Source organism: Sciurus vulgaris, assembly GCF_902686455.1.
Source record: "Sciurus vulgaris genome assembly, chromosome: 10".
Classification (NCBI taxonomy): Eukaryota; Metazoa; Chordata; class Mammalia; order Rodentia; family Sciuridae; genus Sciurus; species Sciurus vulgaris.
In genome coordinates this window covers 5,761,709-5,778,689 of record NC_136470.1, presented here as the reverse complement: position 1 = coordinate 5,778,689, position 16,981 = coordinate 5,761,709, and the positions used below count along the sequence as shown (strand labels likewise).

The window sequence follows — 16,981 nt, the reverse complement described above, 5'->3', positions numbered from 1 at the left end:
GGAGGCAGAAGTATCCACTGAACCCAGGAATGCAAAGCCAGCCTGGGCAACATAGCGAGACTCTGTCTCAAAAAAACAGTAAAAGAAAATTAATTTTGTAAATTGCATTGAACTCAATACACCCCAAATATGACAACATATCATCAATATCAATATAATTTTAAATGACTTTATATACTAGCCACATTTGAAGTGTTTAAGTCAGTATGGTAGACTGGACAGCACAGGTCCAGATTATGATCTAGTTCTTATGATCCTCAAATGTTCCTGCCTGAATTTTTGATTACATATATAACTGTATATTTGACATTTTAAAAAAATATTTCCCATATTACTTCATTTCAATTATAAAAAGTGTGCTCATGAAGACAAAAATCTATGGTTCTTTAACATATTCAACTATCAAAAAAATAAACTGTATACAGTAAATAGTAAATGACACACTTGCTGTATGTAATAAAAATTAGGTTCAAAAGTAAAAAAGCAACCATAACACATAATTTCTCTTCATAATCAAACTTCATTTCATTGAACTAAATACTAACTGCATTAAAGAAGAATAAAGTCACTTACCTGAATTTCAGGGAGTCCAAATCCCACTGCCAAAAGCAAACTGTTCCATCAGCACCAGTGGAAACCATATACCTTTGAGTGCCTTTGGCCATAGGGCTAAACTAAAAAGAAATAATATATATAAATTAGTTTTGAAAGCTTCTGTAGTTTTAACTTACATTTAAGTTTTCCAAAGTTAACCTCAATTGACATTTTTAAAAATGTAAAACGCAAGAAATTCAAAATACAGGTCATATAGTGAAAAATCTAACCTGTGTGTTAATTTGTTATATGATCTCAATAAAAGACAATATTCAAAACTAAACACGAAGAAAAACCAGAAAATCTTTACACAATAAATTCTCAGTGTAGGATATTAAAGCACATCACAGGGTATTGGTAATTAAAACCACTGGGCACAATCACCACCTTGACAGAATGACCAACAGAAAGGCTTTAAAGTTAAAGAACAGCCGCTAATACAAAATGAGGGGCCTAGCACAGGCCTGTCATCTGAGCCACCCAGAAGGCTGAGACAGAAGGGTCACAAGCTCAAGGCAGCCTGGCAACTTAACGAGATAGTCTCAAGTTAAAAAAATTAAAACAGTTAGGGTACAGCTTACTGGTAGATTCCTCCTGGTAGAGTGCCTACCCCCTGACACACACAGGATCTGGCAAGGAAATAGTACACTGCTTAAATGTCATGCCAACACTCAAGCACTAATGGGGAATAAGCCTAGATCCATGCTTCACACTGTGCCATCAGGACACATTTCAAATAGATCAATGATATAAAGGTTTAAAAAATAATATCACAGGGCTGGGGCTGCAGCTCAATGGTGGAGCACTTGCCTCTTACCTGTGAGGCATTGGGTTCGATCCTAGGCACCACATAAAAAAATAAAGATATTGTGTCCACCTATAACTAAAAAAAATTTAGTACCACAAAATATCATGAGAAAATGCAAGATCACATCGTAGTTTTACATTTGCATTTAATAAATTACCAAGTGTGCTAAACAAAGGCCATTTAGAAAAGAAGATCAATTTGGTTCACAGACATTCAGGAAGGTTTAGAAAATGAAGGGGGAAAACAAGAAAAATCATACTTAGCAAAAGAGTAATATGAGCACAAGTAAAAAAGTCAGAGAAAACATGGTAAGTTGTAGGAACCCAAGTTTATATTCAAAGTGCTCATAAAGGCAGAAAATGGGTAAAGTGGGTAGCCAATTTGAACTTAACAGCAAAAAATAACTATGAACTTTAACAGAAAATGCCAAAAGCAGATAAAAGATCTGACAGCAAAATACTGACTAAAAAGAAACAACCAAAATATAATGAAGAGCCAATAGCATTCCAATCAACCTAAATGTACCAGCTCCCAATGCAGCATTACTGACACTGCCTTGTTTTACTGTCTACAAGCTATTCTTCAATGACTGTAATATATGCTTCTGGATATTAAAAAGCAGCATCTTGTTTTTCTAAAATTAGCTAACTAAATCTTAAATAAAAGCATCAGTAAGAGTGGACACAGTGGCACATAGCTATGATCCCTGAGCCTCAGGAAGCTGAGGTAGGAGAATTACAAGTTCAATGTCAATCTCAACATCTGAGTGAGGCCCTAAGCAACTTGGTGAGACTAACTCAAAAAGGGTTTGGGACTAGGGCTATAGCTCAACGGTTGAGGGCTTGCCTAGCACATGTGAAGCCCTGGGTTTGATCCTCAGCACTGCATAAAAATAAAAATAAATAAATAAATAAAGTGCATCTACAACTAAAAAGAATCTTTAAATAATAAAATTAAAAGGGCTTGGGATGTGGCTATCATGTACTTAATACCTGATGAGGATGTTAATAATTTATGTTATCATATAGTAAATTCAGTACTATAAGTTATAATAACATTTTTTATATCTTATTTATTAGCACAATGAGGTGTCTTGAATGTATGCTAATCCTGTTTTGCTATTAAAGAATGTATTGTTCAATGGTAGTTTGTTTTCCTATAAACTATTAAAATGCAATTCTTCCTGTGTGCTCTGACATGTGCCTTTTAGACTGAGCTAGTACTGTGTTTTGGGGGAAGGAGGTAAATTCACCTAATGTAAATCACACCTCATTAATCACTTGAAAATCAGGAAATTTAGAGGCATTCACCTATGTTCACAAAGCTACTGGGCCATCACCACTACCTAGGTCCACAGCTCTTATTTCCTAAAATAAATGTTACTTGTTGAGGAGGCATTTTCAATGGATTCTCTTGGACTTTTTAAGTAAACCATCAAACTTGAAAAATTAGAATTTTATCTCTTTCCAATAGTTACATATTTTTGTTTTTTTCTTCCCTGCTAAGAGTGAACAGCTGCAGTGATACAGTGTTACTTTTCTCCATTTAATTTTGCAATATTCTTAATCTATAGTCATGAGAAAGTACAATGAGCACCCATAACAGTCACCAAGATTCACCAAAGCTTAACACTTAGCCACAAATCCTATCACCTCACTGAAACCCTTATCCCATCTCCAAAGATCAATGACACTGTCCCACACAATACAGCTATAAACACTCAAGAAATGTAATACTGACACACTTATTAATACACAATCCATATTCAAATTTCCCCCAATTTCTCAAAATGTACTTTATGGGATTTCTCTCTCCTAAGACCAGGACCCAAATCAAGGCTCACACACTGTATTTACATTTGTCACTTTCCTGAGGCTTCTTATAAACTTTTTTTTTTTTTGGGGGGGGGGTGGTATTTCTCAAAACTAAACTTTGAAGGATATAGATTTGTTACACAGGCCACAGATTTTCCTCAATTTGTTTGATTGCTTCCAGATGAGAATCAGATGAAACATTTTTGACAAACATTCAGAGATGAAAAAGATCTTTAACTACTGAGTCAGTGCATTCAACAGTTACAGGTCTATTCAGTTTATTTTGTTTTTTGATGGGGTGGGGGTGAGGGGGTAAGGAGGGATGTACCAGGGATCGAGCCCAGGGGCACTTAACCACTAAGCCACATCCCCAGACTTTACTATTTTGAGACAGGGTCTCACTAAGCTGTTTAGGGTCTCGCTAAATAGCTAAGGCTGGCTTTGAAGTTGTGATCCTCTTGCCTGAGCTTCATGAGCCACTGGGACTATAGGCATGGACCACCATGCCTAGCTGTGTGAGTCTTGATAAGTTTTTTTTTTTTTTTTTTTGAGTATTTAGTTTCCATTTTTACCAATCTATTTATAATATCCTCTCTTTTTTTATATGAAGGCTATGTAGTGATAACTTTTTCAAATCTGATGATTATCTGTCACAAATTTTTGTTCCATGATTAATCTAAGTATTTTATCAGAATAGTTTTTCAAAAACCATTCTACTGATATTTTTCCATCTATACTTCTCTTCATAAATCCTTCCTTCTCTATTGGTTGTCTTCCAATTTCTCAAAAATACACTTGGATCTCTCTGAATTTCAACTTTTTTACCTTTTTTTTTTTTTTCTTTTTTTTCTTTTTTTTTAAGAGATAGGGTCTCTCTGCTGCCAAGCTGGTCTCAAATTCCTGGTCTCAAGCAATCCTCCTGCTTCAGCCTCCTGAGTAGTTGGGACCAGGGATGCACCACTGGGCCTTGCTTTTCTGCTTTCTTTTCAACATATGCATCGAATGCTATAAATCTCCCTTGCAGCAAAACTTCAACTATATATTAAATATATATAGCTATATGGCAAATCATCCCAAAATTAAGCTGCCCAAAACAACATTATCTATTATCTCAGAGTCTCCATTGAGACAAGAATCAGGAGTTCAGCTAGCTATGTCTGACTCATGAGGCTGTAGTCAATACACTGACCTGGCTACAGTCACATGAAGACTTAACTGAGGATAAAGGATCTGCTTGCAAAATGGCTTGCTCACATGACTGAGTGGGAGATTTCAGTTACTACCACAAAAACCTTCATATAAGACTGCCTGTCCTTATCTGACAGCTGGCTTTCCTCAAAATGAGTGATTCCCCATAGTGCAGATGCTGTCATGTCTGTACTACCTAGCATTAAGAGTCACACTACATTATTTTCCCTGTACTCTGTAAGTGACACAGGTCAATCCTATTCAACAGAGGAACTACAGAGAGGTCTGAGAACCAGAGGCAAGAATCACAAAGCAACAAAACTTTAGAGGTTGAATCCCAAACAGTACCTCTCACTAATTTTAATTTGTAATAGTTTCATTCCTAACCAGTTTAAAAATTCTTAAATGTCTACTGTTATTTCTTCATTGGTGTTTGGGTTATTTTATTAATTAACTTATAAAATTAAAGACTGCTCTGTTAACAATTCTGGCTGTTGGTAATCTGTCTTCATTATAGATGTCTTCTGTCAACAGTATAATTACAGTACTTTTAAATCTGTTGAGACTGACGCTTTGATGCTCAGAAAATGGGGACAATATTTACACAATAAACACCCTATTTAATGACCAAAAAGAAGTGATATAAATATTAAATGCAAGGTTCTAAATGTGTAACAGAACAAGACTCTTAGTTCAAATCTATATTTTTTCTTTTTTTATAGTTGTAAATGGACACAATAATTTTATTTTTATGTGGTGCTGAGGATCGAACCCAGTGCCTCACACATGCTAGGCAAGAGTTCTGCCTCTAAACTACAACGGCGCCCCTCAAATCTATATTCTTAATAGATTATTTCAGTCACTAAGAGACAGAGATACCTAAATTTCCCCATTACAATTATGAAAGTCTATTTCTTGCTAAAGGATCTACTTTTGTTTTACGTATTTTGAGGCTATACTACTGAATACAAACTGAAAACTCTTGTTTAATGAAATGTTTGATCACTATCAATTATCCCTTTCTTGCTAAAGATGTTATTTGCCTCAAATCTATGATATAATTATGACTGCACCAGCCTTCTGATTAATGTCTGCAAAATAATTTCTCCCATCTTCTACTTTTGACAGTGTGTGTGTGTGGTGCTGGGAAATGAATCAAGGGCCTGGTGCTTGAGAAGCAAGCACTCTACAACTGAGCTCTATCCCCAGCCCCATTGTATATTCTTATATTGAAAGTAAGGCATATAGTTGGGTTTTATTTTTTAACTAAGTTTGAAGTCTCTGCCTCTTATCTGGACCATTTAATTCATTTACCACTAATGTAATTATGCTCATACTGACATTTAATGATGTCCTAATATACTCAGTTCTCTCCATAGGTTGCTTCTTTCTTTCCTTTCTTTTTTTTAAACTTTCTTTTTTTATTTATTTTTATGTGATGCTGAGGATCGAACCCAGTGCCTCACACATGCTAGGCAAGCACTCCACCACTGAGCCACAACCCCAGCCCTCTTGCTTTCTTTTTAACAAGACCTACTTCCAGTCTCTAGTAGCTTAGTAGTTCATACTTCATTTTTTGGTACTGGGGATTGAACCCAGAGGCACTTTACCACTGAGTCACATCTCAGCTCTTTTTATTTTTTTTTTTTTTTTTGCAACAGGGTCTGATAAGTTGCTGAGGCTGGTTTGAGCTTTCGATCCTCCTGCCTCAGATTCCTGATCTACTGGGATTACAGGCATGTGCTACCAATCCTGGTTTATACTTTCTCTAACTGTTTTTTTTTTAGCTGTTAAGAGTTTGACAAAAATGCACCTTTACCTTAAAATATAACATATTTTCCACTTCTCAAACAATGAAAAAAAACCTTAGAACACTAAAGCTACCACCTCCCAATATGCACGCTATGTAATCACATGTAGATTAAAACCCAAAAAATATACTTGTTTATACTATTAACAATGTTCATTTATACTCCCACACACATTTTTTTTGACTCTTCATTTCTTCTTCCATCTCCAAACTTCCACCAGGATCACATTCCCTCTCTAAATACTATTCCCTCTCTAAATACTATTTCAAATTCCATTTAATACTATTCCAATGCTAAGAAATCATCATTTTGTCTAAAAGTGCATTTATTATACTTTGTCTTCAATACCTTCAATAGCTTCAGAATTCTTGACTGGCAAACATTTTCTATTCATACTTTAAAAATATTACTCCTTTATCTATCAACTTCCATTGCTTCTACTGAGAGGCTGGCAGTATCTCTCTTCCTCTGGATGAAAAGATTTCTACTTGCCTTTTGTTTTTTTTCTATAGTTTTGTGTTTTTTTTTTTTTTTTTTTTTTTTTTTTTTTTTTGATACCAGGGATTGAACCCAGGGGCACTTAACCGCTGAGCCATATCCCCAGCCCTCCCCCTTACCCCCAGCCTCCATTTTGAGTCAGGGTCTTGATAAATTGCTTGGGTTCCTGCTAAATTCCTGAGGCTGACTTTGAATCGTCCCGTCTCAGTCTCCCAAATTGCTGGGAGACAGGTGTGCACCACCACACCCGGCAGCTAAGTCTCTCATGCTCCTTCCAGTGTACTCCAACCTATTTGCTCTGCTTCAATCCTACTTATTTTCTTTGACCTCACTCCCAGTTCACTAATTCTCCAATATCTTCAGTTGTCTATATGATGTTAAAATCATCCACTCAATTCTTAAATTCAGTTATGTATTTCAATCCTAGAATTTCCTTTTTACTACCTTTTTATTCTGATTTTTTTTTTTTTTTTTTGGGGTGCTGGGGATCGAATCCAGGGCCTTGTGCTTGCAAGGCAAGCACTCTACCGACTGAGCTATCGCCCCAGCCCCCTCTGATTTTTTTTTTTTAATTTATTATTTTGTTTGGTTTTTTATTTAGAGGAACTTACAAAACAGATATTTCCAAGATGGATCTGGAACATCCATTGCCTGGATCCTCTGAAACTATTTCTTTCACCTGTTATTTCTCCTATTTCTGGTCATGTTCGTCTCCTATACATTGTATTTTTTCTATTCTTATACCTTATTATATTTTAGTGTCAATATCATATATAGAAAGCTACAAAGCACAAAGCTCAAGATGTTATCTTCCTCTAACATCTGCAGGTGGATCAAGGGCCCAGCAATCCCAGATTACCCAATCCAGGTGAATTAAGATGACTAGAAGCCTGGCTTCAGATTTTGTGAAGGTAGATTTATCTGGCTTATCCTTGCTTCCATGATGCAACTCCACTGGTTCTCAAACTCAAGATCTTAACTTCCATCTATTAAGCATCCAAGCTCACTTCTCTGAAATTGGCCAATGCCTCCTAACGAAAGGTTCCTCTCTCTAGGCTTTGCACATCACATTCTGACAACTTAATTTCTCATTATATTGGTACTTCAGGGTTTTTTTCATCTCTTTCCAGAATTTTCAGTTGTCTTTAAAAAGAAAACCAGTTTGAGTCAACTATATATTGAGATGTTTCATTCCTGGGGAAAGTACACAAACTACAAACTACTGTCAGATTAACCAGAGATTCTACTTCTGGCTATAACTGGTTATGCCTTATTACTAACATCTTCCAGAATATACACTGGCTTAGCCAGGTGCAGTGCCTCAGGAGACTGAGGCAGGAGGATCACGAGCTCAAAGTCAGCCTCAACAATTTAGCAAGCTCCTAAGCAATTTAGTGAGACCCTGTCTCTAAACAAAATAAAAAAGGGCTGGGAGGCTGGGGCTGTGGCTCAGAGGCAGAGTACTTGCCTAGCATGTGTAAGGCACTGGATTCGATCCTTAGCATCACTTAAAAAAGGATTTCTCTGTTAATCTACAATTACAAAAAAAATTTTTTTTTTATTAAAAAAAAAAAAAAAAAAAAAAGAGCTGGGGATATGATTCAGTGGCTAAGCGCCCCTGGGTTCAATCCCCCGTAGCCCCCCCCCCCCCAAAAAAAAGACACCAAAGAATATATAGTGGATTAAAATGAAATCTGTTGTGCTTTCCTTAAGAAAAGTACATTCTAAAATACGACCAGTGATTATTCCTATATGTTAAGAAGTTTTATTTTATTTGCTCTTAATGTCTAATCTTTCTGTAAACAGTATTACTTGCACTTTAATAAATTGGAAAAAAAAAACTTTACTGAAATTAAAAAATGACTACTATAGATACCAAGTATGGAAGCTTCAAGTAATCAGTGGCAAGTACAACTTCTGAGAGCAAATAAAAATATTTATTTACAGGGCCAGGTTGTGGCTCAGTGGCAGAGCACTTGCCTAGCATGTATGAGGCACTGGGTTCAATTCTCAGCAACACATAAAAATAAAGGTCCACTTACAACTAAAAATATATTTTAAACAATACTACCATCTAAGTAGATTTTTCAGATAAATTCAGTGATGAATGAAATAGGATAGAATAAAAGAAATTCAAGATAAAAAGGAAACTTTCAAAAAGGGGAAAAAAGACTAACTATAATCTAAGCCTGTGGTAAAGTCCCACATGTCTTCCTTCCCAGGCCAGTTCTCTGTCAGGCTTGTCTCTCCAAGTCAGTTTTTCTCCAGACCTGTCACTCTCCAAGTCAGTTTTTCTCCAGACCTGTCACTCCCAAATTTCTGGGAAATGTACAAATCTGCACTAAAAAACTGAAGTTACTGAAAATTAACTTACTTATATAAAAAAAAAAAATGCCCTGTGCACCGTTAATTAGCCCATTAATACATTTTTAGAACAGACTACACAAAGGGAGATCAAAATAGGGTACTTTCTCCTTGTTATTTCTTTTGATCAGATAATGTAAATGTCAAAGACAGAGTAGCCAGTCCACTAAACCATCATGGGATCACCTGATACTAATACCATCCCCAATACTTTAATGCCCACCTCACCAAGTTTTCTTTAAAAGAATCCAAGAACCCAAACACTCTTCTCTCAAATGATAGCCCGCATGCTCTCTTCACTGTGTAGTCCTAGCTTTCCTCAATCTATCTCATGCCTCAGTATATAACATACATGCTAAAATTCCATTCAGTCAGGTGAGGTCCTAAATTGAGATTCCTCTCTCTAGGATCTCCCTGGAACCCCTCTGGGTGACAACGAACAATCATGGGCCCCCATTACCAAACGAATGGTTTCAGGAAAGACCAGAGTTCCATTTTCACATTGAAGAATGACAAAATGGCTTGAAAATACACATCCTATCAAAGTAGCATAGGTTTTCTTATTTGCTGCTATACTGCCTACAAGTTCACATCAAATTATAAAATATAAACTATGAAATCTATCTAGGATTTAACTTTCCAACTATAAAACCTTCCACAGAACTATTTCTTGCCTAAAATTAAATGTACATCCAAAGTTCTTCCTTAAACTTTCAAAATAAAACACAATTTCAATATAACTTCTTCATAAAAAATAAATAACTTGTGTCTTTGAGAATACTGACCAGAAGTGTTGAAAAGTCACTTTTTTCCCTCTTAAAACAGGATTTCTCTTGGTGCCTGAGCTATCTCCAATTCCCAGGCTCAGGTGATCCACCTCAGACTCCTGAGTAGCTGGGACTACAGGCACCACCCCCACGCCAAGTCACCTTTTAGCACAGAACTTCACACCACATAAAAAGACCAATAATGTATAGCCTAGAGAAAACCACATGTAAAAACTGAACCGCTCCCATAATTTTAACCAACTTCAAATCACAGACACAAACATGCTGCTAAAAGCCTTACAAATCATCTAACAAGTGACTTCAATTTAACAAAATGTAATTTTCAAAAAAATGGCAGAATAGCACCATTTTCAGTCTCAAGTAAACTAATGAATCTAAGGCAGCAATCAATGAATATAATGTAGAGATATCCCCAGACATTTTGCTTCTTCTGACACAAAAATTTACATCTCAATGTGACCCATTCTCAATGAACAGTGGCATCTGGAAGCTTGCAATATAAATGCAAATTTTCAGGTCCCATTCCAGACATTTTAATTCAGAATCCTCACACTGGTGCCTAACGAGTTGTTTTAAGCAAGCCCTCCAGGTGATTTTCATGCACATTAAAGGTAACTACTGTTCTGGATACAACCACCAACTTAAGAGAAATAGAGGACCATATTAAACCCCACAATGATTCAATTGTTAACATCCAAACTCTGGGTAAACTACAACAAACAACCTAGGTTCCTTCAACAAAGAAAAACTGGCAAGGGGGATAAAATTTATGGTTTACCTTTCTTAATCTATAGCCACCAACTGTGAAGTCCAGGCTTTACTTTGCTCCTGATTCAAACTAAATAAAATCATGCCATTCACAAAGTAACTGTAAATGTGAACATAAATATCTTGTGATAATAATATCCTGGTTGTATTTCAAAAACAGATCCTTGGGCTGGGGAGACAGCTCAGTCAGTAGAGTGCTTGCCCTGCAAGCACAAGGCCCTGGGTTCGATTCCCAGCACAAAAAAAAAAAAAAAAAAAAAAAAACCAGATCCTTGTCTTTTAGAAATACATACTAAAATGTCTGCAAAAGAAATAGGAAATCTAGACTTTAGGCACAAGGCAAAATGGCAGGGAAAGATAGCCACAGGCTAACAGGTCCACAGGGGTGTGCCACACCCCTCCATTTTGTAAAGGTTCAAGATAATCCTCCACTTATTATGGAAAAGACATTTTCTTCTAATATTTCGGCAAATTTAATCAACTCATCAAAATTCACAAGTTTTAAAAATAGTTGGGTGCAGTGGCACATGCCTGTAATCCCATGTACTTGTTAAGAGTTCAACCTAGACAACTTAGCAAGACTCTCTCAAAAATAAATAATAATAATAATAATAATAATAAGGGCTGGGGATGTAGCTTAGTAGTAAAAATCCCCCAGATTCAATCTCCAGTACTGAAAATAAAATAAAAAATAAAGAGGGCTGGGGATGCAGCTCAGTGGTACAGCACCTGCCCAGCATGACTGAGGCCATGGGTTCAATCTCCAATACCACCAAAACCAGAGAAAATCTGTCACCAGTTTGTAATTGACATTCATTCAGTTCAATACTCAGTTTCAAAGAGGCAATAAGTCACTCGAAGCTTTTAAATAAGGTTCTGCTACATTTTATTTTTGCATTACCCCATCCATGATTTTCGGAAGAAAAATGACAATTTTCTCTTGATTATACCTAATTTTAAAACACATCATATGATTATTAAGCACCTTTCATACTTTTTCTATTCCAAAGAGAAAGTTTTGAAGGCAAGGGTGATAGCACATGTGTCCACTGAGCTAGTTTACCTGTAGAGATGTAATTGATCCTGTGTGTCCTTGGAGCACCGCAACAGGGGCACAAGTTCTCAAGCACCACACTCTGATAATTTTATCACAGCTCCCTGCAGCAATCATAGTGTTCTCATAGTTTACCGCCATATCTGAAATTTCTGCAGAATGACCTCTTAATGTGGATAACAGGCGGCCATTATGTGTTGACCAAATCTTCACCAAACAATCATCTGAACCCTTAAGAAAAAATACACCAAACATAATGTCAGTACAGCCAATCTTCTAAATCACTGAATACAGTACTTCTTACATACTAGGCAAATCAAATATCTAACTCCTCCCTTCCTTCCAATTGTACAACACTCTGTAAATGATTCTTACGGTCAAAACACGTAAGGAGTTCCATTTTTCTTCAAAGGAAAAAAAAAGTCTACATAAAGATACTGTGAAGTTACCATATCTGAGTCAGATCACCTTATAAATACTACTTTCCCCAAAATTCTCTACCAAGTGATACACTCAACTAAAAATTCCTTCTCAACTGTATTGGTTAACAATGGCTAAATGTTAGTCCAGCTCATCAAGTTAAATAAGATGATAAATGTTGGGACAGATCTAGATTTCTTAGCCTGAGAAACATGACTCAGTGACAATCCCTCCCAACTACCACCCCTCAAAATGTGGGAAAAGTGGGCTGGGGAGATAGCTCAGTTGGTAGAGTACTTGCCCTGCAAGCACAAGGCCCTGGGTTCGATCCCCAGTACCGCAAAAAAAAAAAAAGGGAAAAGCACTCAAGTCTCCCATTTACAGTACCAGCCAGCACCCATCATTCATCAGAGTATACACTCTGAATCTCACACCTGCAGAATTAAAGTTAAGCTTCTCACACATTCTAAGTTTCCCTTAAAAACATTAAAAATATTAAATTCCAAATATTTCTGTAGAGCTTTCCAATAACTACTTGAACACAGAAATGCTCTTCTATGATCAATCCATTTTCCAGAATCGGTGATCAATCATGTATGAATCTCTCTAACGGCTTGGCAATTTCTTGTTTTTGGACTTTGGGTTAATACACACTTGGATTAACTACAAAATGCCAATTCAGTAAGTCCAAAGTGAACTAAAAATAAATATTGTGTGTGTGTATGTGTGTTTGGGAGGGGGGGGTTACCAGAGATTGAACTGAGGGGCACTTAACCACCCAGGTACAACCCCAGCCTGTTTTTTCTTTATTTTTATTATTTTTTTTTTTTTTAATTTTGAGACAGGGTCTCACCAAGTTGCTTAGAGCCTTGCTAAGTTGCTGAAGCTCACTTTGAACTTGCAATCTGCCTGCCTCAACCTCCCACGCTATTGGGATTGCAGGCAGTGGCACCCAGGGGTGTATGTATATTTTTAAAGGTGGGGAAGTATTAGGGATGAACCCAGGGGCACTCCACCACTAAGCTTCATCCCGAGCCCTTTCCATTTTCATTTTGATACAAGGCCCAGCTACGTTGCACAAACAGGCCTCAGACTTGCACTCCTCCTGCCTCGGGCTCCCAAGTAGCAAGCAGCCACAGCACCAGCCAGATGGGCATGTTTCTAAGCAACCTTGATCATGCTTAAGAACAACAGCTCTAAGTCACAGCTCTCAAAACAGCACACAGGACTATTTGTTGCTAAATCACTTTGAGGTACTTATTTAAAACAAATTAATGGGCCCCACACCAGACGTACTTGGTTGAAATCTCTTAAGACGGGAAACAATCTACAAATTTTATAAGATTTCCTAAATGATGCTGAAGCACACACTAAAGTGCTCCAGGGACTACCCAGTTTAGTTTAAAATGTAACTCACTGTAAAGATTCTATGTCCTGTTCTATCAAATGCTACACAGTACACAGCAGATAGATGTCCAAGAATCCTTCTGTGCATTTTTATATGCTGATACATAGCTCCTGGAAATGCTGTGCTAAAAGTGGAACACCCTGTGAGCTGTTTTCCTCGATGAATCTCCACTAGGAAATAAAAACAATGAAAATGGTTAAGGGGAAGGCCAATACTTTTGTAAAAAACCAAGAAAAACTAAATTTCTAGAGGGTCACAGAATGTTTGAGAAATTCTAAGGACACAAGTTTCTTTCCAATTCTATTCTATCATAATCACTAATACAGACTACTATTTTAATTTTTATTTTGGTACCAGGGATTGAACCCAGGGGCACTGAACCACTGAGCCATATCCCCAGTCCTTTTTTATATTTTATTTAGAGACAGGGCCTCGCTAAGTTGCTGAGGCTGGTTTTGAACTCACATTCCTCCTGCCTCACCCTCACTGGGATTACAGGCATGCACCACCACACCCAGACTTCTTAACATAATGATTGCGTTAATTTTATTATTTTAAGAAAATATTTGAAATTTGAAACATATTACTACTTAAAAGCAACACTTATGGTATTTCCTTTTTAAGTTTAATATAACATTTACAAATTTTGTCAAGAAATTAAAAGAACTTCAGGTATCACACAGGCCAACCTCACTTACCAAGATTTGGTGGGGAGCCGTAATTCACGGGCATTTCAGGAGGTCTTCCTCTGTGAAGAGCAGCAAAGGCAGAGCCCTTCCAGACTGTGTGCCTGCAGTCTTTAAAATGAATTTTAGATACACATAAAATCTTGAAAGTTAACCCCAAGAAAGATTTTATAGAATACTTACGTATATTGTAATAAACTGTTTATTCAGAGTTTTACCAACTATAATATACTTTAACAGAAAAGCCCTGGTGGTTTATTAGACTATTTCTGAAGGGGGGGAAAAAAAAAAACTTAAGACATCTCAGATACAGCAGCAACAACAACTAACATTTGTGTAGCACTTTACAATCCACAAAGTGCTTTCCACATACATTATCTCATTAAACCCTCACAACAACCCTGTGAGGTAGGTATTTTCACCAATTTACAAATGAGGTAACTGAGGCTCAAAGGTTTCAGGACCTTTAAAGAGATCCATTGATCAGAAATAATGGGCAATAAAATCAATTTTTTTTCAAGTCCCATTTAATGCCAAATAAGTGTTTATTTTTTAATGCAGAATTATATAATATTAAAGATTAAAGATCTTAATCACAACTGATCCAACTTTTCAAAAATCAAAGATTGAGAAAAAATTTAATGTCTTTGACATATAAAAATCCTTGACTTGTTTAGTCTTAAAATTAATTTGGCCAATACTGTCATGACTTTATAGTCTCTTTAGGAAGTACCAACAAATAGCTTTCCCTTTATTTTAGGATCACAGATGATCCTTCAGAGAAGAGCACATATGCAGGATCTGTGAGTCTGAACACTAACTCAAAAAGTTCCATCCCTCCCTGACCTACAAGCAAATGAACTGAAGAAAAAATGTCTTCCCTCCTAGGAGACAACAGCAGGACACAGGTCATGGCAGTCTGCTGTGCTGGAGTTTACTACCTCACAACTCAAAAGACAAGGGAGGGACGGCATCACACTTAACCTCCATGAGCCTCGGGTGCCCCAAACTAACAGGCATATTGAGTTTTACATGAATGGATCCATTACCACTATCATGACCACAGAGCAGTTACAAGGCATCCTCTCATGGCACCATACAAAACAATGGAGAAACAGGGCCCTGTCCTACGCACTTGACCAAGTCTCTTCTAAGTTCTGCCAGTTCTAAAGCAGTGCTCATCACAACACAACATTGAGCTTGACACAGAAGAGAAAACAGGAAAACAGGCTACCCCAGTAACTACGAAGTCACAGCCTACAACAGAGTAATTACAGGTGAATAGGGACACAGAGAAGGAGGAATACCAACCGTTTCCTGATTACAGCCACCATGTGGCATGGCTATGCAGCACTAGGAAACAGCTAACTGGACAAACCAGTCTGGCAGGGAACCAAGGGGGAGGCTGTTCTTCCTCAGTCAAGCTTTATATCTTGATGGTGCCTCTAAAGAGGGAGCATCCCAGCGACTGCTCTTGGAGAGTCAAGGGAGGAGCCTCGGGATCAGAGGAACCAACCATCTTGCTCATTAGCAGTTTAGCCACAATATACATAGATCATATCACATACAGGTACTTAGTCTAAGTCATTTATACCAAGCTAACAGAAAAATAGCAATTTCAAACATTTTGCTAGCACATAACTTTGCCAAAAAATTAGTGGAAAAAAAAAATGAAAAAGAACCATGCAACTTTACATTTTTGGTGCTTGTTTTCAAACCACTACCAACCTTAGAAAATCACTTCCCCTTGTAACAAAGGGCTCTTGGAATCTAAATAGCAAAGGAAATACTTCTAACATTTAAAGAGTTTATTAGACACATACAATTACATTCAATAAATTATGAGTGAGCTACAAAATGGAAAATTAAGAACTCACATTGATAAAACCTCAAACACATCTCAGAATAAATTCAAGCTTTTTAGCTTAACATCTGTATCTTTAGCAATTTTTTAAATGCAGAAGACCCATTAAACACTTATGTAATAGGATTCAATGTTCTATGCTAAATGCAGAGAATTTTATAGTCCACACATGATTTAAGTTACATATCACCTTTCTTCCACAATGCTTACATTACGTCACAATTATAATAATTATTATGCTATTAATACAAAGCAGAACACTTCTTCAAATTAAGGTACCTTTTGCTGTACGAAGCAAAGACTGCCTTCCTGCACCAAGTAAAGAAGTGACTCTTGAAATACTGGGTGGAATTTCCTTATCCAACATAGGACCGATGCGCTGGCAGATTTGCAACAGATGATCAGGAGCCACATGCTTATTGGACAAGACCTGGTTGGAGAGTTAAGTTTTAATAACACACTAAATAATAAAAAAAAAAAAAAAAAAAACATTAAATACTTAGGGATAAATCTAACAACACATGTGAAACACACTGAAAAGTACAAAACATGCTGGAAGAAATCATGACAACTGAAACAGTGAACTGAACTACAGATTCAAATCCATCCCAATCAAAATTCAAGTGGGCTTTTTTGTTTTTTTGCAGTGCTGGGGATTGAACCCAGGGCCTTGTGCTTGGGAGGCAGGCACTCTATCAACTAAGCTACAGTCCCAGCCCGGTTTTGTTTTTTTTTTAAAATTGACAATTTTTTTTTAAATTGACAATATTATTCTTAAATCTCTATAAATATAACAAAAAAGCCAAAGCAGCTTTGAAAGGGAACAAAGCGGCAGGGCTAACAATAGCAGCAGGGCTAACAATATTGGTTTTCAAGGCTAGTTATAAAACCACAGAAACCAAAATAGTGTATTACT

At 36.8% G+C, this 16,981-nt stretch overlaps 1 protein-coding gene across 1 annotated transcript in view; it reads right to left on the bottom strand.

The window, feature by feature from the left end:
• The window catches only part of BRWD1 (bromodomain and WD repeat domain containing 1), a 113,743-nt gene that overhangs the window by 86,850 nt on the left and 9,912 nt on the right, over positions 1-16,981 (bottom strand). Inside the window, 5 exon segments of the mRNA XM_079155832.1 lie at positions 574-674; positions 11,697-11,918; positions 13,525-13,685; positions 14,214-14,312; positions 16,345-16,495. Of these exon segments, the coding sequence (XP_079011958.1) occupies positions 574-674; positions 11,697-11,918; positions 13,525-13,685; positions 14,214-14,312; positions 16,345-16,495 (734 nt within the window).